The 21581-nt window shown below is 37.0% G+C and overlaps 1 protein-coding gene across 8 annotated transcripts in view; it reads left to right on the top strand.

Annotated features, from left to right (window-relative positions):
- Window positions 1-21581, top strand: part of Utrn (utrophin) — a 521188-nt gene that overhangs the window by 334654 nt on the left and 164953 nt on the right. Inside the window, exon 1 of one of the 8 annotated variants that reach the window (XM_074072751.1) lies at window positions 13243-13671. The exons of the other annotated variants lie outside the window; for them this stretch is intronic. Within the exon in view, the coding sequence (XP_073928852.1) occupies window positions 13621-13671 (51 nt within the window). The 5' untranslated portion in view covers window positions 13243-13620. Of the gene's footprint in view, window positions 1-13242; window positions 13672-21581 lie in introns of those variants that run through there. 8 annotated transcript variants of the gene reach the window in all.

Raw genomic sequence — 21581 nt, 5'->3', positions numbered from 1 at the left:
AATTAGAATGAATAACTTTGCACATTTACTGCAACAGACTTGCAGTTCCAGACCTCAGCTACTGTTTAGTTATAAAGTACTTTGTTTTGTTCATGACTTTACTTAACGACATCAAAGCCAACTTTTTTATTCTTTCTTGGGCCTTTCTCTTTTCAGTTAGAAAAGAATAGGGAAAACATAAGCATTTAGGTGAATAACGGAAATATGATCCATGTTTTTGTCAGATGGTGCTTTGCAAGGGCTGGGGATATAGCCCAATGGCAGAGTATGTGCCTAGATTCCCTGGGCTTGACCCTAGCACTCCTCCCACCAAAAAGCATATTTTTAAATCTAAGAGAAAAGGCTGTTCTGGAGGAATGAATATCGTAGGCTACTCAAAGCATGCATCTGTCTCTGCAGATAGTGGGAAACCAGAGTGGAGTTGGCTGGTGACGATGGAAATAGGGAGAAAGCAACTCTTTAAAAAAATTTATGTCAAAATGGTATTCAATGATCCATCACATTGAATCAACACATCTTTATTGAAGACATTATTTAGCACACACTCTGGAGTTGCATTTCTCTTATTCTCTGAACTTGAAAACCTTCTCTTATTGATCTTTAATATGGGTCACTAAGCGTCCTGTTTTACCTGACTAACTAAATGGTAACAAGGCCTAGGTCTGCTCTTTTTATTTTACTGTGTGCCTAACAGTTCATTTTGTCAGACATACACCCCCTCCACAAGATTAAAAAACTTAGTGGCAGGTGTCACCCAGCTCTAGTCAGCTTGAAAAGTTACTGAAGCATATGTTTTTCTACCTTTTAAACCTTCATTTATTTGTGTGAAGCATTCCCTGAGGTGTGTAATGAGTCAACATTTCTTGTGCCTCAGTCCAGTGAGGTCAAAGCAGTAATTTAAAATATTATAAATTGTGTGCATGCTAATTTTCTTAACATTTAATTGCAGACTTTTTGTTCTCAATTAGCTCAGTGAAATGTTAGTAGGTTCCTCTGTGGCTGTCTGCTATTTGAACAGAGAAGCAACTGATTAGAATAATAAAACAACAATGATTGACTTTCTTCCATTTTTACAGATTCTTTAAGGAAACTGTTTCAAAGACGTATCATATTAACTAAATATAAGATCCATATGCTCCCTTGAGGCTCTTTTCCCCTTCATGATTCTCCATGATTCCAGTGAAGAATGGGATGTTTTCCCAAGTAAAGAAAACCTCCTCCCCCCACATAAAAAATTCAAACTGGGAAAGCAAATATGTCTAAGGGTAGCTTTCAATTTGACAAAAGATCTTCTATTTTACAAAAGAATTTCCTGAAGGTTGCTTTAAATAGACAATGAACTCCCCACGTATGCTGAGAATTACACCAGAGAACGTTTTAAATTTTAAAGGGTGGTTTTAAGCATGCACACCTGTTCCTAATATTCATATGTAAATGGTAGTTGTTTATATGTGAGTCCCAATGTGGTGGGTTTGTGAATTACTCATATTTGCTAATGTTGGAGAAATAGTCAAGTTGAGATGTCTTGGTCTACTCTTGCTGTAGTATTTTGTCCATGTAATCTCTCATCCTCCCTCCATCCCACTCTGAGAGGTGAGGTTGGGACAGAGTGGAAGCCCTATTGGATAATACAAAGTTTGAGATTTTTTTTTCTCTTATTATAGTTCTTAGTAACTTTAGAATTCAATTAATACATTATTTTTCCTCAAATAAGGTTTTTTCTTTGAGACAGTATTATAGCACAGGCTGGCTTTGAACTCAAGATCCTCCTGCCTCAGTCTCCAGAATGCTGGAACTTCAGGACTTGTGCCACTATACCTAACTTCAAATATACTTGTTTTTTGTTTTTATTTTTTTGAGATGCGGTCTGGCTATGTAGCCCAGGCTGGCCTTGCACTCGCCCTCCTGCCTTAGCCTCCTTACAAACAGGTACCATCTTGCCTGGCTCAAAATACATTCTGAGTAAACTGACATATTTAATTGAATCCTTAAAGCTCTTAGAATTTATAGTGATCAGTTCTTGTGAAACTGCTTATATTTGTTCTTTAGGACACCATGAAATGAATGGCTTTTCACATATTTCTATAAATGACATATATTATAGTTTAATAACTAATATTTTTTACTTAATAACTTTCATAGCAACTGTGTTGTTTAAATGCCTGTTGTAATAAGCTCTTACATGACAAGCACTGTGCTCATTATTTAATTATGTTACTGCATTTAACCTCAACATGACTATGGTGTTGGAGTATCATTGAAATACTTACTTTATAGGTAAAATGAGTGGGATGAAGACAGACTGCATCCTGTCCATGGTCCTATATAGTGAGTGACCTGAGATTTCCCATGTGGTCATTGGTTTGTCTCCTTAGCTGGCCTTTCCTCTCCTCAGTAATACACATGAAACGCCTGCAACCTGCCCTTCCTGTTATAGTGAAAATATACTACCCACTCATTATTTTTCAGTCACAGTTCAAGTGTGAGCAGTTCATCCTAATGGTTCATTCCTCATTTAGTTCAAAAATTTACCAAGAGCAGGTGGGAGAGACCTCAGGAGAAACACACACACAACTTTGAGATAAACTATTTTTATTTCAATGTTAAAATTTAACTTTTAATCCCTTTGCAGTATTTACTCAACTGTCAGTGAAATGATAAATCTTCTACCTCATTTCACAAGAGGGCAGCACTTTCTTTTAAAATTTAAAGCATGATTTTTAAAAATACAGTCAAATTAACTTTTTCTGTCATGAAGTTAAGCTTGAGTGTTTTACAAAAGGACTGGAACCTCTCTTTCTTTGGGGGAAAATTATGAATAAGATAATTGCAGATCTTTAAAGTAAGTTTGGATTCCTTTAGAAAAGGGAAAGACGAGTTATAATCAATCTCTAGAATTTTTTTCTTTGAAGGTTGAATCAGATTAATTATTTTGGTAACATTGTAAATATGTGAGTCTACTAAAATCATGACTTTTAAATATAGAATCACATTAAGGGTGTATAATTTTGATATATTGTAATTGTTTTACTCTTGGTAAGTAAGAGGTATTTATTTGCTGTTTTTATTAGTTGTATGTTTAGCATTCTGTAGCTCATTTTGAGGGACAAATAACAATAACTATTCTTTTTCTCTCAAAGAGTTTACTTTCAATGGGGTTAGAGAAAAGGTAAAAAGCAAGCAGACAAAATGACCTGGAAACCAAACAACGCAGTAAGTAAAGTATAGAATAAAAATACAGCATACTGGAGACAGCCCATTTGAGCTGAAAACTATTGAATTAAAGCTATAGTTCAGGGCTTTGAGTAGAGGGTGAAAATTGGATTGAACCTTGATGGCTGGATAAATTTTGAACAGACAGAAAAATGAGAGTCTATTATTTAAGAGAATAGAGTCCTATCAACAGAAAAAAGGTAAAGTATAAATTACGCTGAGTTATGAAAATATATTCTTGAGAATATTGTGAGGAAATAATGCCTGATTTGTAGACCAACGCTGTATTATTGCATCTAAAAAACTAGGTATCACAGCTGCTCTCTCTTTTGGCATCTTAAAAACTAGGTATTGCAGCTTCTCTCTCTCTCTCTCTCTCTCTCTCTCTCTCTCTCCCCCTCTCCTGCAGTGCTAGAGATCCAAGCCAGGCCCTCTAGTATGTTAGGGAAGCACTGTATCAACAAGTTACAGCTCCTGTCCAAGCTATGTTTTCAAATACCAAAACCACTAGCTACATGTATCTATCTAACATTTTTAGATTAATTAAAAATTATACAAAATCATAATTTAGCTCCTCAGTTACAGTAGCTACCTTTCAAGTGTTCAACAGTCATACTTTGTTGAGCATAAAAGATATTGAACACTTCCATTATAACAGAAAGTTATAGTGGACAGTACAACATTCAGTTTAAATATTTTTGGGTTCAAATCTGGAGAACCATTAAAGATAATGGGGCTGATGTAGTAGAAAGTGTTTGATTTTTAAATCCCTAAGTAGGGAACTGATTTTATTTTTGTTTGTTTACTTATTTATTTGCTATGAAATGATTTCAGTGGACCAAATACAGCTTGCTAGCATATGTATCTAAGCAGTTTGCATGTGTTTTTTAAAATGTCATAGTTAATTTACTTGAAATTAGCTACTACTGTACTAAGTTTTGTAGTAGAGGGAGGAGAAAGTGCAGTAAAATAAGCACCTTTTCATTAAAGCAGCTTTGAAGAGCATTCAGTTTGGTTGCCATGCTAGTAAGATACAGAGGGTAATTGGAAGATAGAGAGGATAGGAGGCTGGAGATGGGAGGGTCTTGTGTGTTAGGTACTTCATTAGGAGGTGAGGGAGAGAACCGAAGTAGGAGAGGATCAAAAATCTTAAAAGAGATTTTGGTATTAATTAGTTGGGAATGTGAGTATACTTTTTGATGATTCCAAATTGTTTTGAAGTTTTAGACTGTTTTGAGTATGACACTGAGTCAGTAATTCAGTAACTGCTGTTAGAATCTCTGGGAACATATCCGTGAACAAAATAGAGTATTATTATTTTAGGAATGGACTCACTGATGTGATGAATACTTTATTACTTAATATTGCTTTTGAATTGTGATCATAGCTGAACTTTTGTGTAATCTATTGCTAGGGACTAGCAGTATGGCTCAAGTGACAGAGCACCTGCTTTCCAAGCGGTAAGCCCTGAGTTCAAACCTAGTACCACATAAAATAAATAAGTAAATGAATAAAAATTGTTGCTAATAATAGCTAATGTTAACTCTTAATGTGAACATTGTGGTGAAAATATGTAGAGATATAAAAATATTATACACTTATCCCTTCAAAATAATATTTTATAGTAAAGTGTTTTCAAAGTTGTATTTATTTTTCAGAAATATATGAAAACTTAGCAGAACCTTCATCTCTAAAACCTCCTGGTGGTGCATTTAATTGTAGGAAACTCTTTATTATCCTCTTACCAGAATTTTTGTTGCCACTAATGACCAACTGTATGGTGCCAGTGGCTGTCATTTTTTGTTTTTTGATAAGAGTGTTTGCTCAAGTGTAGCAGGAACATTTTATACAGAAAGATAAGTGTCAGAGGTGAAATGACAACACAGGTCTTTTGACTTAAAAAAATGGGACTCTTTAAGAATAATGGAAGAAATGACCAAACCAGGGTACATTTTGTGCATATATGGAAATGTCACAACAGATGGCCCTGTACAACTATTTTGTACTAGTAAAAACATTTTTTTAAATTATTGTGCTGGGTGGGAGTACATTGTGGAATTTACAGAAGTTCTTACAATGTATCAAATATATGATACTTGAATTCACCTCTCCACCATTCTCCTTTTTTTTTTTAAATTCATTTAGTCATATGTGCCATTTCTTCCCCCTTGCCCCCTCCCCCGCCCCCTTCCCCTCCCTTTTTCCCCCACAAAATGTCACCCTTATTTATCCCATGAAATATGTAATATCTTAGGGCTGGGATAAAATAACAAATAGCCTTGTTCAGATATAAAATCAATTAATACATTCTAATAATTAAAAATTTTTCTGTATTACTTTTTAGACTAGTAGTAGAATGACCTGATTCACAATTTCTAATGAGAAAGCCATCTTCCAAGGACGAAAGTTCTCGTCATCCTCAGCTTTACTCTTCCATAAAGAGCGTGCAGTGTTGACTCTAGGGTAATTAGGAGGCATTAAAATGTATATAAACTAAACTAAAAAGAAGCAGCCAATGGCTTTGGGAGTGGGAATGCAGCTGCAATGGAATTCTGTGATCTGAGTCCAAGAATATCGGGATTCCTCAAAGCATTTTATGGTGATATTTAGGCTACACTGAAGTTTTCTCAATTAGTTTCACATTTCTTAATATACAGGTTTGCAGCATCCACAATAATATGTATGGTGTTTTGAATCTGCTAATTAACATAGCACCTATGAGTACATATTTGGTTTTTGTACATTATCAGTCACTCAGTTAAGTCTAGCAATCAATATGAGTGTTGTAATTTTGGTAAAATAATTGAAACATTGCAAAGTAATTGAAAATTGAATGATCAATTTTCTTATATAAATCTGTTGTTAATTATAAAGGCATTTTCCCCAAAGTGTTATTCCAAAAATGTTCTATGTAGTAGTAACATTACTTGGGTATTTGTTTAGGCTCTTAACATTATGACTTTAATCCAATATTCATTTTATGTAGATAAATACTAGATTTAGTGTAGTACTTTTAAAGACTTGATTAGTTTATAATTGCTCCACATTTTAATTTTTTCAAGTTAAACCATTATCATGCTCAAATCCTGGATATAAATTATGCTTTAAATTCCTTGCTTTGGCAATTTTTAATGTAGAGCTAGAGATGATGAAACATTACAAAGTGCCCACCCCGCCAAACAAGAAGTCAGATAGCTTCTCAATCTGTACTGGTATACTTCTTTCAGTTTTTTTTTTTTAATAGTTACCTTCATAGCATATCAAACATCCCTTCCCCTAACTTGATAGGCAGGGACCATGTTTATTTTCTTTTTCACTACTGTAATTTTGATCCATGATGGAAATTGATATTGTAATGTAGCATCTCTTTAGTCCCTGGGAGGCTATGGTGCTTCCCATCTGTTGCAGCCTACATGGGCTCACTCAGACCCATTGGAAAGATGAAGTAATGATAGAATAGATGTATGTCAACTGGTTTTATAAACATATGTAGTGAAGTGTTATATTGTATTTTATATGTGTATGTTATATAGCAGGGAATATCACAGTATTAGATAACAATAGAAGTACTAGTTTCCTTGAAAAGAGAGTAGCTTGAATGATATAGTACCTATTCGATGAAGTTGTTATTGAAATAAGTAGGAGTTACTGGTTATAGAGTAACTTGTGAGAACAAAAGGACTTTGTCCATGTGTCCTTTAGAAAAGTTTACCATTGACTAGCCCCATGGCTTCCGAAGGCTTATTTTTATTGAAGGCTGATTCTCTAGAATGGTGGACCATCTGGCACTTAAAACTTCTGAGACTTTCAGAGATAAAAATGATTGTCTCTGGTGACATTAACTTTCAATTACAATGATACCATCATTTTCGGGATGGATATCTATCTAGAAAGATAAATGTGTTATACTTGGGAATATTCTATTGATTTAATTTTGTGTAGAAAAGAGTAAACACATGTTATGGGAAAATTTTCTATTTAAGTAGAAGAGACTTAAAATAAGTATCCCATTCTATTCATAACTACAGTTCTTTACTCAGAGGTAACCAGTACTGCTATCTTCTGACAGATCTTTGTAGATCTTATGCACATACATGTCCTATCTATCTATCTATGCATATTAGAGATAACTTGTTAGCACACATCCTTCCTTTTCATAGCTGCCCAGCATTCTATTATGTGACTCTGACATGATTTATTTACACATTTTCTTGCTGATAGACATTTAGATTGTTCTCAGCTTTTCACTATCGAGTACTCTTGCATATATGCCTGCATACATTTTTGCAAATCCCATGGATAGAATTTCTGAGTCAAAGCTCATATGTATTTTAATATCTATTGGGTATTGTAAAATTATCCTGTGACCCCAAATTTGTCAGATTCTAACAATCTTCAGGAACTTTAATGGTTTAGCTTAATTCTATCAAACATAGGAATTCTTCATTCTGTATCAGCCTGCTGCTTTCCTTATAAACTGCATAATGCATTGTCTGAATTCACTGTCTATAAAGGTTTTTTTAGGGGGAGACTTTTTGGGATGAAATAAAGACATAATATAGAGCTCATTGCCTACAGCAAAATATGAGGAAAATGAGAACACAGAATTTAACTATGGAAGGTAAAGAAAAAAACAATAATATTGTCTGTGACTTTTGGAGAGCCATATTTCTAAGTGTTTCATATGGTAAGTGAACTGGCCATTGGTGCAGTAAGTGAAGGTGAGTCATGATTAGGGAGTTGAAGTAGATCTGGGTGTGATTTTACAGAGAATTCCAAATGGGATATTAAGCAGGAAGATGGCAGGAACATGGCTGAGAGTTGAAGCAGTCATTGAGCTATGACTAGCCCACGAGCATCAGAAAATCTTCTGTTCAGAATAATACTCAGAAATCTAGCCCACCTCCTGGGGTTCCTTTGAGCTTCCTTTATATTCACCCAATGTTCAGTTCCTTAAACACATACTCAGATTTTAGCAACAATGCCCTTCTGCGAAAGAGTACCAATTTTTTTTTTTGCTTGTGCATGAAAATAGGATTTTCAATTTTGACATTTTCCTTGTTATTAAAATTTGTATTTTAATTTTGGCTTTATTTTCTAAATCCAGACAGCCGAGAAAAGTTGGAAAAGCCTTTAGAAAACCTTTCAGAACTTTTTTCCCCAAAGCTTTGTGCGATTTAGTTGCAAATCCCACACATTCGTGCTGTCAGAAGACATCTGGAATTTTGAGACATGGCCTCCCTGAGATTGCTTCAGTCTTGTCTGATGCTGCATACTTTTTAGGAAGATATGGCTTAGAAATGCTAACTTGTCTTGGCATTATTTTTAGTCACCTAATAAAGTGCTCTCAAATCATTAAATATTTAGAAGGTTGCTGGAGGCCGACCCCTGCACCTGGCTGGCTGATTCAGAAGAGGATCAGCTGGCATTTCTCCTGCTGAACCCCTTCCCATCCACCCACTCCCCAAAAGGAGAAAAACTCTTCTTCATGCCTTTTAACATGTCTATTAGGATCTTCCTGCTATAGGTTATGGAAATACATAAAATATTGAATCTTTTTCTTATGAATCATGATCTTTATTTCCTAATTACTGCCCATCTCATTATCAAAATAGATGGCGTTCGTTGAGGAAGTAAGCATTGAAAATGATTCTTTGTGTAGAAAGCATATTGCCTGAACTTCCTGGGATAAAAGGAGAGTTCCTGCTTTCATCAGGGGCTCAGGCCTCCATCTCCAAGTTGAACTTTCTGCCCTTTAGGGCTGTATATTACCTTAAATAGCTACCAGCTGACAGACTTCGCTGCTGGCTGATGTGAACTGGAAAGCTGTAATGGATGGTGCAGCCTCTCCTAGTGGAACCTCAGTGGCAGCAGACAATGAGTTGAAATTTCGGATCATGATTAGGGTCTTGGAACTATTTTATTTCTGCATTCTAACTCCCAGGTTAGCAGAGTTCTGGAAGGAATTGTAGATAAACTGGATCTTCTTGTGAGTCAGAATGGCTTATGCCCACCCCAAAAGCTCTTCATTTTAGTGACAAATGAGTGGGCCATGGTGTTGGGATTTATTTGAATCACCTATTGACCTCCATATGCTTTACTGTAAGAGGCTCCTGAGAAAGTCTCTTTGCTTTTTGTTCTTTGTATTGGCCAATATAAAGAGAAAGCTGTTAAGTTTTACACAGAAAACATACTTTGTCTTTACAATTTAAAAAATGCGAACTTTGTATTTAGTGGAAGGATGGTTTAAGATCCACAGTAGGAGTAAGATACTTGTTTTTCAACAAAGCAGTTAGACTGCTCCTTTTCTGCTTGTTTGAACCCTGAATAATCTTACTGCTTTAATAAAATTACTAAATAAGTCACCTTTAAACAAATTGTATGAAATACAGTTTTTAAGTGTGAAGCATTTTTTGAATTAGACTAACCTTTGAAAGTTCTTGCCAAAAAACATACATTTCTTTGTTTTGACGTTGGAATATGATTTTTATTGAGTAATTTAGATTTGGATTTTATTGATTCCATTGCTGGGTTTTCCTGTGCTTCTCTGTGGTTCCAGAACCTTAAGGAACTATGCATTTATGTTTGAGACTTGGCTTATTTAGCTAGCTAGAGATGCCTGCTTATTCAGTGTTGATCTGCAATAGGAATTGATTGTTTTGAGTTCATGCCTTCTCTTGAGGATTAGTGAACAATTTATTTGCACATGAGTTTAAACTGACAAAATGTCAACTACTTCAAATGTCATCATCCAATTTATTAAGTCTCTCTGGTGATATATTGCTTCTCACTGGAGGCTTCTGTAATGACTACAGGATTACAGGAGATAATGTATCAAAGAAGTGCTTGGTAAAAATGGTGTATCAACAGTTCCATAGGTATATTACCAAGATGATATTTTGTAAGTTGATTTTAAATTTAGAAAATATTGTTATCTATAGCTATGAAACACAAATTCATAGTAAAATGTGCTCATTGTTATAAAAGTTAATTTACAAATCTTTCTTTTAAAATGCCAGTTACCAAGGAGTACATTATTTTGAATAACTTATTACATATTTAGCTACTTAAACTTTATAGATTACCTTTGGATTTTTACACAAATAATCCATTTCTCTTTAATACTTTAAAAAGAACATTTTGGAGGGGTTGGGGGTGTAGCTCAGAGTGATGCTCTGGGTTTAATCCTCCATACCAAATAAATAAATACATAAATAAACAAAAAATAACACAGTTCTTTTCCAGTGTTTTAGTGAGATTATAGTTCATAGGCAATTAAAATTTGTTAAGAATTAAAACTGATTTTTTTCTTTTGAATGGGTCTACCTTTTTTGAATTACCCCTTTCAAATAAGGACCCACACAGTTTTGTGCCCCACCTTTTTCTCCTAAAGATATTTTCATAGCTATGTTTGTCCATATCAACATTGGTTTTTGTTATTTTGTAGCTGTAGTTAGGGAGCTTTATTTATGTATTCTCTCTTCTTCACTGGCAGAAGACATCTGTTCTAAGAATGGCTAACTACACATCCAGTTAGCCCATTGACTTCTGGCCTTTCTCCTCTAGATTAGGCAGGAACATTCTCTTATTCTCTTTCCCTTTACCTGTGCAGCAGATACTTATCATGCTGAGCGAAGTTTCCTTGCTCTTTTCTTTTGGAAAGAATCCCTCGTAGGGATGATGTCTCTTTTTCCCTCATCTTTAGTTTTGTGTAAGAATAAAAAATATTTGGGGCTCTTCCACTAACATATTTTCATTGTCTTGGTACTAAGACACTTCAAACCTAAGATTCTACTTTTGAGGAAGATGATGGTATTTTTTTCCCTGTTGTTTGGCAGAGTTTTTATTTAATTCCTCTTCTGATATGTGCATAGGGATGACATGTTTGCACATGTCTGTGATCACAGTCATCCAGCACCCTGGGTGGTAGTTGGAAGTTTGCCCAGCTGAGAAAGATTGTTCTTTTTCTCTCTCTCCTTTATTTATTGATTTATTTTTGGTGGTGCTGGTGGTACTGGTGACTGTGCTGGTGGTTTCTTTTGCCTTGGATTTATGTAAAGTGTTTATTTGCTTCTGTTGAAAGATCTCAGCATGTGACCCCAGGGCCCCCAACAGACCAGGTTCTGTGGCTTGGTCAGTGTCTGTATGAGGTTCTCCCTGCCTTTCTGAGGGTTGATCTGCAGGTTGATGTTCTGTTTTGATCCAAATTGAAGATTACTTTTACTTATGAATTTGTGAATAATCATTAGATTAACATGGTGGCTTTAGAAATCAGTTGTGTCTGTGAATACATGTGAATTTGGTGCATTGAGGTAAAACACATTCTGTTAGAAATCCCATAAAGCCATTTTGCCCCTGGGGATGTATAGTTTTTCATGAATAAATAATGAAAATATTTTAGAAGCTTGTTAAATTTTGTACAAATGTACATATGTAAAACACATGTTATGTAAATTCTGATAGGAAAATAAGTTAGAAATGACATGGAAAGAAAAATGGTTTGGAAATCTGAAGTGCAATAACCACATTGTATGCAATTCCCTGATAGGTTTTATTCTTTTCTGCTCCTAATGAAACATCTTTCTCCATATGATTAAATGAGTGCTAATAAACTTTATATTTCAGCAACTCACATAGCCTTTTAGGAGATGAATATTCTAATTTGATGGATATTTTTGTCCCTCTTTGCTCTTTGCCCTGATGTAAAAAGTAAACTTAGCTATGTTAAGAGTAGCATCATTCCTTTGGTGATACATCACCACTAAAAGTATTGTGTTTACCATGAAATGGTGCACACTAGAGAAGTTTGTTTCCTGTGGACATTCCTGCCATTCTTAGCTTTTATTTGTATCCTAAATAGCTATGTAATGCAAAAAAGCAAAATCATAGTCTGCCTTGGAATGGTGTCCATCACCTCTGCACAAAGAATATATAATTTGGATTGAACTTTTTCCTCTAAAGTGATTGCACTTAAGACGTTGCAGAAGAGAGAGTTCCTGGTGCCAGTAATTTAACTGTAAAGTGGCAGACACATTCAATGTAATTGGTTGGTACAGTCTAAGTAGTTTCACTTACTATGTTTTGTGTCAGAAAACAGTAAATTCACCATTTGAAAACAGTCAGGATGATTTTCAGTTGTATCCAGAAGATCAAAGAACTTTCCTTTGAAAGTGTTTTCCTCATCATTTTACCTTTACAGCTTTTTTTAAAATTAAAAAAGAAATAATAAAATTAATTACTACTCCTTCCTTTTGTGACTAGTATTCAACATTCCCTCCCTTGTGTTTTCACGGGTGGGCTCCCAAAGGGACGATAGATCCTGGGATCTATTCAGGGTTGAGACAATGTAAGAGGTCCTGTATGAAGTTTGGAGCAGGGAGGCCTCCAGGAAGTGGGAGTGAGCTTCACTTCAAACTGTGTGAGGGGTGGAGGAAAGGGAGGATGCTGATTAAAATAATAAACAACCTCTGGAGAGTGAAGTGATTACCACAGTGCTGTCAGATCAGCCAGGGGAGCTGCCAGAGCTCACTGAGGCTGCTTTCCTCTGTCCCAAACCCTGCAGAGGGGACCAGTACACTTGCTGCCGGGAGAACTTTTCTCCAGAAGAGCACAGAACAACTTTTGAAAAACTTTAGTTCTGCTGCGTTGACAGCATCCCTTAGGCCAGGCTGACCTGGGGAAATGGAGTGAAACTAGCTTGGTGGTTACCATAGCAACCCTAACTGCTGGCGTCCTGGAGAAAATGGGACCGGGTGGTCTCCTGTCCAGTGTTTTGGGGTTTCTTCAGCTAAGAGGACATTCTGCCTTGTTGGAACTCTACATAAGTCATGCTCTTTGAAAACTGGCTCTTTACCCAGAACTTTTTTTTTTTCTTTCTTTCTTTTTCTTTCTGAAACCAGTCTGAATGGAGGAAGTTGGTAATACTTGGCTCTTTTTTTTTTTTTTTTTTTTATTTCCCCTCCTTCTACTTGCAAGTTTCCAGGCTATAGCTTCTTTTTTTTTTTTTTTTTCCTCGGTGTAATTGAGACCAAACTCTAAGCCTGGGCCCAGGAGAGAACAGTGCTGGCCTGCAGGTCATTAGTGAGGTGAGCAGGAGGGGATCCTGGGCTTCCCAGAGAAAAAGGAGACCATGTCAGTCTCGTGGAACACAGCTTCCAGAAAACACAGAACCAGGTCTATTCCTTGTGAGCTCCGAAGTCCATGAAAAAACGGACCCACAGTGGGGTGGCTAAAATGTCCCAGCACAAGCTGCTGCTGCTCATGGACCATAGCTCAAGGGCAAGACTTGTGAAGGATTTTACAAAGGATTTTAAAGTATAGCCAGAAAAGATACGGTTTTTAGAAGTTGAACTCTGCTGTCTGAAGGAAATTTGCCAGAAAGATGTAGGCTTCAAGGGCTACTGGACGATGATTGGTCTGACCTTCAGTTTACGGGAATTGCTGACAAAATTTGAAAAGGTATGCGGAAAGAAACCTCCTGACTGTGCTCTTTCCTTCTTCCTTTTCTTGCCTTTTTTTCTTATGCGTTTCAATAGTACAGCCTCTGTTGCCTTCTTGGTTAATTAATGTAACTCATAAAGCATGTTTGATTTTGATAATTTCTTTGAAATTGCTTTTCAAGGAAAAGCAGTTCCTTCCTTTGGCCAGGGACTTCTCCCTGATGCTTTGTCAGTTGTAGAATCCACATCGGAAGGCATCATTTCTACCTAAGTCAGCTGGTGATTTAACTGAAATCTATTTGGGGAAGAAAACAAAACAATAAACACACCCAGCAGCAAACGCTGGGCTTGGTTGCCAACGTCTGACTTCATCAGCCAGGCTCCTGTCTTTCTTGCCCTCAGGACTGTTTATCTCTCAGGCCGCTGCCTGCCTGCCTGCCCTGCGCAGCCCTGTCTGAGCGAGGATCCAGCTCTGTGCAGCAGGAGAAGCTGCCTCACGCTGCCCGTGGCTTTTCCTTTTTATCTGAGTGTGTCTGCTTTAAATGTGGAGGGCGTGGATGCACTGTGGCCCTGTGGTGCTCGGATTAGTAATTTTCCATAGGAAGCCTCCTGGCACACTCTAGGATGGAGTCTACCCTGCCAAATGCTACCTTACATTTATAGTTAAACAAAACAGAAGACCTCAACGTGCCATGTATGGGCTCTTGCCCTCCTCAGGCTTTGGATGCCAAGGACCAATCTTCTTCCAATTTCCACTCCTTAAAGGGGACTTAAAAAAAAACAAAAAACAAAAAAAACAAAGAGGCGGAGTCCTTTCTCCCCATCTGCACAAATCAACCATTTATCAGTTGTAGAACTCTCGGTGGCATTCTCCATGAGTAACCCATGGTTCACTGCAAGTACAAATATAAGCAAGACTAATGAGTCATTAAAAGAATAATGGGGTTTTTCTTATAAACCACAATTGCCAGAGGAAAAGGATGTAAAAGCATGCCATTTGAAAAGTTCGAAAGCCTTTCCAAAACAATTGCAGCAACCGCTGGCCTCCTGATGACAGGAACAGTGTAGTTGGAAGAGCCTACAGAACTTGCTCCTTCTTGGTGGAGACGCTCCCCTTTTTCAGCCCTCCCTGCACCCCAGTTGTCTTAGTGAGGCTTGTAACGCAGGGCAGACTTTGACCTCTCTCTTTAATACACGGTTAAGCCTCTAAATTCCTGAGAGTATAAGATGGTTCACAGTCATTTTGCTTGCCCTTTAGAAGGGGCCAGAAAGGGAAAGAATATCTTCCTTATGGCAGCTGGGAACAGCAGGTGACAAACTTTATGACCATAAAGAGATCTGTTAGCTTGTTTTGTGTAGATTTGTCTGTTTCTTCCTAAAAAGGTTTAGGGCATATGTTACATGAATAATTCATCACTTAGACCCCCTGAGAAGCAGTAATTGTGGGTAGTAGTTGGACTTTTGTGTTGTAAGTGCTGTTATTAGTCTTCCAGCTTAGGTCAGATACCAGAGGTGAGTAACCTGCTTCTTTCAGCCTCAGGCCACTTTATCTGCAGTTAGAAGTTCTGGTTATATTGATATGTTCCCCTTTTAACTCCCAAAATATCTGAATATTTCTTATTCTTAATTGGGTGGTTGAATTGATAGTAAAAGAAATCTACTGGCTTCTGTCTGTCAAAGGCTTGATTTGAATTTTTTTGTTTTTTGAGACAAAGCAAATTCAAAGAAACAATCCTGCTGTGTATAATTCACAGCCTAGAGTTCTCCATGTTTATTTTTGTGTTGGACAATTTTATAAAAATCTAAGTGAAAGTTAATCTCTTTGCTATCACCTGTGGCAAATTGTCATATATGAATGTATTTGTCTTCAACTGATCTTAAAAATATCCTTTGTGTATTTTCCCAAAAGCTGTCTCATATATTGAGTTTATGTTATATGGCTCATTGCCTGGAATTATGGAATGGTCTGACTACTTTACACCTCTCAAATTTAACTGTCTAACTTTTCTCATCTCTGAAAGCAATAATGTCATTCTTAGGGAAAGACCAGAGTCTACTGTTCTCATAGAAAAGCCAGCAGAAGTTCAGAAGTAGCTGTCTTAGTATACACAAAGTTTGAATCCTTTTACTCTCAATTCTCTTAGTCCAGTCTTCTCATCTTATGAGTGATCTGTTTCTAGAAAGAAATCTCACCAGAGTGATATCACCTTTTTTATATCAGCAGCTAGTTGTTCAACCTGGTGTTTAGGTTGTCACAGCAAAAGACTGATGTTGCTTTGTTCTTCAAGCCATTTCGGGCTTTAAGAAAGCTAGGATCTAATGTTGGGATACTGGATCCAAATCTTGATGTATTCAGACGTTGAGATCAACAGCTTAGTAGACCTTCTACTGATGGCTAAGATGCTGTGATAGAGAGACCAGGTAATTAGAGTTCCCAGATGAAGGAAGCTTGTGCATAACTTGAAGGCAGCAGTTTGTGGAGGTACATCAAAAAGGATGGTCTATTTGCTATTTGTGATTTTAGAGAGATTCAGTGGTTTTATGATTTTCATTATGTGATGTGTCATGCGAGGACTGTGGTTTCCAGTGTAGACGGCATGGGCAAATTACACTTGGTACTCTGATCTCCTCCAAAGGAAGTTCTGGGAGTTCCTGGAGATCCAGGAGGCCAGAAACATTCTACTCCTATGGATGATAGCTTACCAAAGACCAGGAAGCCCCATGGAGGGAACCATGCACACTCCAAGAGCTTCTTGCCCAGGGAGGAGTACCTTCCGGCAAGATGTACTACTTGGCAGCATGGTGGACCGAATTCTCTATCCCAGTGATGAGGGTGAGCAGTTGTGGCCATGGATCTTACGGTGACCATCCTGAGAGTTTAAATTCACAGTTGACTAGAGACAGAAAGAAAGCTGGTCCACCAGGGCACCTGTGTGAAATCCAGCCTGCGGGTGAAGTTTGATTACCACTCTCATTTTAATTAATTTTCTCCTTGAAAGTACTTCATAAAGGAGCTATTTCATGGCTTTATACTGCCTCTGGAACATTTTCATGTTGTACTGTTCTGTTCCTTGTGCTTAGTAGTCATAGAAGATTGAGTAATGGACAGTTTTACCTCAATGTCATTTTGAGTGACTTCACTTTTATTAATTTTTGGAGCCCTGTTACTAGATGATTAATGATAATGGTATTGACAGATAATTGTTCATCTTTATGGGGTACTAGTTAAATCATCACAGACATTTATCCTTTTTTCGTGATAAGAACATTGAAAATCTTCTCTGATAAGTAGTTTTAATTATATGATACAATATTGTTGACTATCGCCAAAACGATAGGGTTTTTTGGCTTGTTTTTTTGGTTATACCATTCTCCTGGTGAATCTTTGAAGAAAGATACTCTTCACAGTGACAACACAGAATGCACTCAGTGCATTTCTTTATGGCACTTGCTTTCTTTAGGATGACTATGAATTTTTTGTTTGTTTTGTTTTGTTTTTAATTTTTTTTCATTTATTCACATGTACATACATCCTCCTTTAGGATGACTATGAAGTTTAAAAAGCTATGTTGTATAGCTCAATTTGAATTATTTTTATTTTATTTTGGCAGTCCTGGGGATTGAATAATCACTTGAACCATGCCCCCAGTCACTTTCCTTTTAGCTTGTTTTTCAGATACAGTCTCATGCTTTTGCCTGGGCTGGTTTGGGACCCTGATCATCCTGTCTCATATCCGTAGTTGCTGGGATTATAGGTGTGTACCACAATGCCCAGCTGGTTTTTCAGAGCTACTTTTTCCCTAGGCTGACCTCAAACCATGATCCTTGTGTCTCAACCTCCCAAATAACTGGGGAAATATATCATTTGAAAGTGGATGAGTCCTAGATGAGCAGACTTTACACTTTAAGGTCTACTTGTTTATTTAATATTTAGTAAATGTTTCTGAAGTACCAGACATTAGTCTGAACATAGGGATGGAATGGACCACAAGGAAATCCTTCCCTTACTAAGCTCACAGTGTAGTGGGAGGATTACCTTAAGCAAGGAGGTTTTAAATGGCAAGTATGTAATCAATCAATCAATCAATCAAGGAAGCTATGGGAGCAATGGTAGGCCTACTTTATCTGAATGTTTGTGAAGTCTTTCCTGGAGAAATTACATTTAGCTGAAATTTACAGTTTGTACTGAGGTTTAAGGAAGGAAATATGGTTTGTGTCTGGTATGCATACACATGTGTGACCTAGGCACATGTGGCAGGGGAGGACTTTGGAAGCTCCTGGGATATGGGAACTGCTTTGACACAGGTCAGGAGTTAAGGACAAGTTGTGTGCCACCAGGAGTGTAGTTCTAAATATTTAAATATAATAACTCATGACTGGGTTGTCACGACTGTTCAAGTTTGATTGCACTATCTGAATGAGGAATTGAGGAGAAATTATGGTTTGGCCACTTGAAACATTTGATCAGTGCTTCCAAGGAACTGTGGCCATGTGCAGATCAAATCTGTATATGTGGAGTACACCTTAGAAAGGAACCCCCTAGATTTTAATTGATTTTAATTTGATTTTAGTGTGCTTTAGAAACAATTGCTATGGAATGAGGAACATTTTTTTTTTGGTTGTGAAAGCTATTTTGTGCATAGCAGTGTTTACTAGGTTGATATTTAAAATGTAATGCGTTCATTGATTCTTTATCATTATAAATTGGCTTGTTCAGATTATCTTGAAAGTGCAGTAAATTGTAGTTTGTTCTCTTAGAAATTGACCTTTTCTGCTCTGGCTTACTTACATTTATAATCACAGATAATGAGAAAAGAACATTATTGGCATTGATTTCTTCATTGATAAAGGCTACTGCCAACCTTATTGTCAAAATGTAATCTAATGGTGGTCAAAATATGATTTGATAGAGTGATTAAAATCTGTGAGATTACTTATTGGAAGAAAATGAACTATAAAGATAGTGAACTGAAAAACTAAAATCAATAAGTAATTGAAATAATTAATTGAGTCAGGGAAGTTTTGGGGTTGTTTTTTGGCGGTACTGGGGTTTGAACTCAGGGCCCCACACGTGGTAGGAAGGTGCTCTACAACTTGAGTCACTCCACCAGCCCTTCAGTAATTAACTGAATAATTAATTGTAATTACTCATTACCTCGGAAACCTCACAAACTGTTTCAAAATGTATTTACAAATGATACAAATGATACAAAGATAACAATCTTTGATGATGTTATTTTGTTATTTTATTATAACTTAGGTAATATCTGTCTTTTAAAAATTGTGATTCCTCATTTTCAAAACTTAAACCTCTGGTAGTAATTGTACAGGCCATCTGATGATCAATCCTGATCTGCCCCTGATGTCTGGTCCAACTTTTGACAGGTGCAGAAGGATTTATTTTCCCCTCATGGCTAACTTTATTTATTTAGTCTGAGCATGGGGACCCTGTAGGGAAGCTGTTGCTGACCTCACTGCTTCACCTTTAGGAACAGGGTCACAACTCCTTCAGAGAAAACATTGCTGTGGCCATGAGGTGTTAGGCAATTATGCCGAGCAAAAATAAGCCAAAATTCTGTCAACAAGACCCAGAGAGGATGAATCTATTCTAACACCAGATTAGTTGTTGAAGGCTTCCTGGTGGTACTATTTCAAATCTCTACTTCCTGACTAGGTAAGCACCTATATATCGAGCCACACCCCCAGCCCTGTTTGTCCTACTCTGTAGATACATTTTTACTCACATAATTGTAGCTATTCTTGATTTTCAAACATTATAAACAAATATATGTGACATCTGTTATAAAATGTTTGCTGTTATATCTCTGTGAGTTATCATTGAAGAAGTATCCAGCTAAGGGCAAAATTAGTATAAAATACCAATTATTAAATAAGTACAAAGTAAATAAATAAATAAATCCATAATCCCTGTATTTGTGACATTTTTTTTTTTTGACTTGGTATTGTTTACAGAAGGACTAACTGCTGCTAAGCAAACTGTTAGCTTTTGTAGCCATCTCTTGGAGGGCTGGTCTGAGAATTTTCAGCTTATGGCATTGATGGTATTTTAGTTAGAGAAAAATATGTGCTCCTCTTTTTCTCACCCTTGGCTGTTGTTAACCTTCTATATTATACTCAGGTTATAAATGTCCTTTTGGAGTGAATCCTCCAGAATTTTGTCCTGCCCTGTCTTCAGATGTTGGTTCTACTACTTGAGTGTCTTATTGTGGCCCCTGAGTGCACATGACTGGCTTATGTTAAATGCTTGGAAGAGCATTGCTTTGTGCTTCTAGCTGGATTATATTCCTGAACTAATTATCAGTAACCCTTTGATGCTATTTAACCTTCAGAAGGTCTTGCAGGTGACAGAGGTAAGCATTAGTAGAGACAAGTCTCCCAGCTGTGCAGTGACACTAAGCCTTCTTGTATCAAACTTTAACTTACTTTAGCATTTGTTGCTACTTCAGGGTCATGAGCACTCAGCCTCCCATGCTGATTTTAAAAGCAGTGCATCATTGCACAGTGACCTACCAATTCATTAAATTGCATTTAATTTTAAATCTCCAATAAAAGCCCAGGACTTTACAGTACAGGCTTCTAAATGCTTTTATGTGCTTCATATTAGATTTTTTTAAGTTAAGAAATTGAACAGAATAATTACTATATTTCTTCCCAATTCTTTGTGCCTATTTTCTCCAGGCACTGCATTGGCTAAAATTTGCTAGTCAATCAAAATGAGCTTATTTGTATATTTCGCTCATGCATTTGCTTATGATTTAATCCATATATGATTTATTCTATTTAGTGTAAGACTTATTCTATTAAGACACTGAAGTATCCATAGAGAAGAAATAATAAGATGACTTTTTGTTTTTAGGTACTCTGGGTGTATCTGAAAAAAAAAATACCACCAAATGTCAAATAAAATGAAATAATGTATGTTGATTTTTCTTTCTTTGGCCACTTTCTGGTGGTTGAGTTTTCTTCCTGTTGATGACATTCATGTGTGGAAGGGTTTTCCACATATTGAAAGTCATATTCGGCCTTAATATCCCATCACCGGTAGTGCTCTTAGAGAGAGTTTTTTAGGAGTTACATATAATCATTGCCTGGACCGGTTATGCAGCTCTGCTCTTCATTCCATATTCACTATCCTTCTTGGATTGGGGAACACATCATCTTCACTGATGTGAGGGAGTAAATTTGCTTCATGCTCTTGGCATCCAAACCTGATGCTGGGGAAGCCCTAGTGAACCTTAAAAAGTTGCATCTTAATACACTTCTGTCTTTCTGCTTCTCTTGAGTGTGGAAGGAAGTCAGTAGTGTGGTCATGATACATCAGGCTGTTGTGGTTTGAAGTTGTCTTGTGATTTTGAGTGTGGTCCACTGATCATGATGCTTAGGAGCCTATACAGGAAATGTGAGGCCAGGTTCCCCTGGCAACAAAGAGCAAAGTGAAGCCTTGCCAAGTGTTGCTCACCTTCTTCAGAAGGATGGTGGCCACACAGATAAACGGTGTAACAAAAATTGTCTTCTGACCTTTGAATATATCTCTTGAGATGTCGTAAAATGCGTTTCAGGATACAAATGTAGGATATTTCCATTCTAGGAACCATGTTGTCCAGGAGAGTATACCAAAGGAGTTTTCAAAACAACTTTGTTTTCCACTGAGAATTTCTATTTGAAGTGCCCCAATCCATGATGATGGGTGATGCAATTGCCTATTGCTCAGCCTGAGGACCTTGAATCCGTAGCCTGCGTGCTTCCCCTTCTGCTCTCTCCCTGTCCTGCCCTGCTCTCAGGCAGAGTTAGCATGAGATGTAAAACAGAACAATCTCAGGTTTTGCTACAGGTGCAGTGCATACTTTATAGGTGAACCTGACTTGGCTTTGTCATTAGGATCAGATAACCTCAGAGGTCAGTGGGTTT

This window comes from Castor canadensis, chromosome 1 (assembly GCF_047511655.1).
Source record: "Castor canadensis chromosome 1, mCasCan1.hap1v2, whole genome shotgun sequence".
In the NCBI taxonomy this organism is placed as follows: domain Eukaryota; kingdom Metazoa; phylum Chordata; class Mammalia; order Rodentia; family Castoridae; genus Castor; species Castor canadensis.
This window is presented reverse-complemented; position numbering and strand designations above follow the sequence as displayed.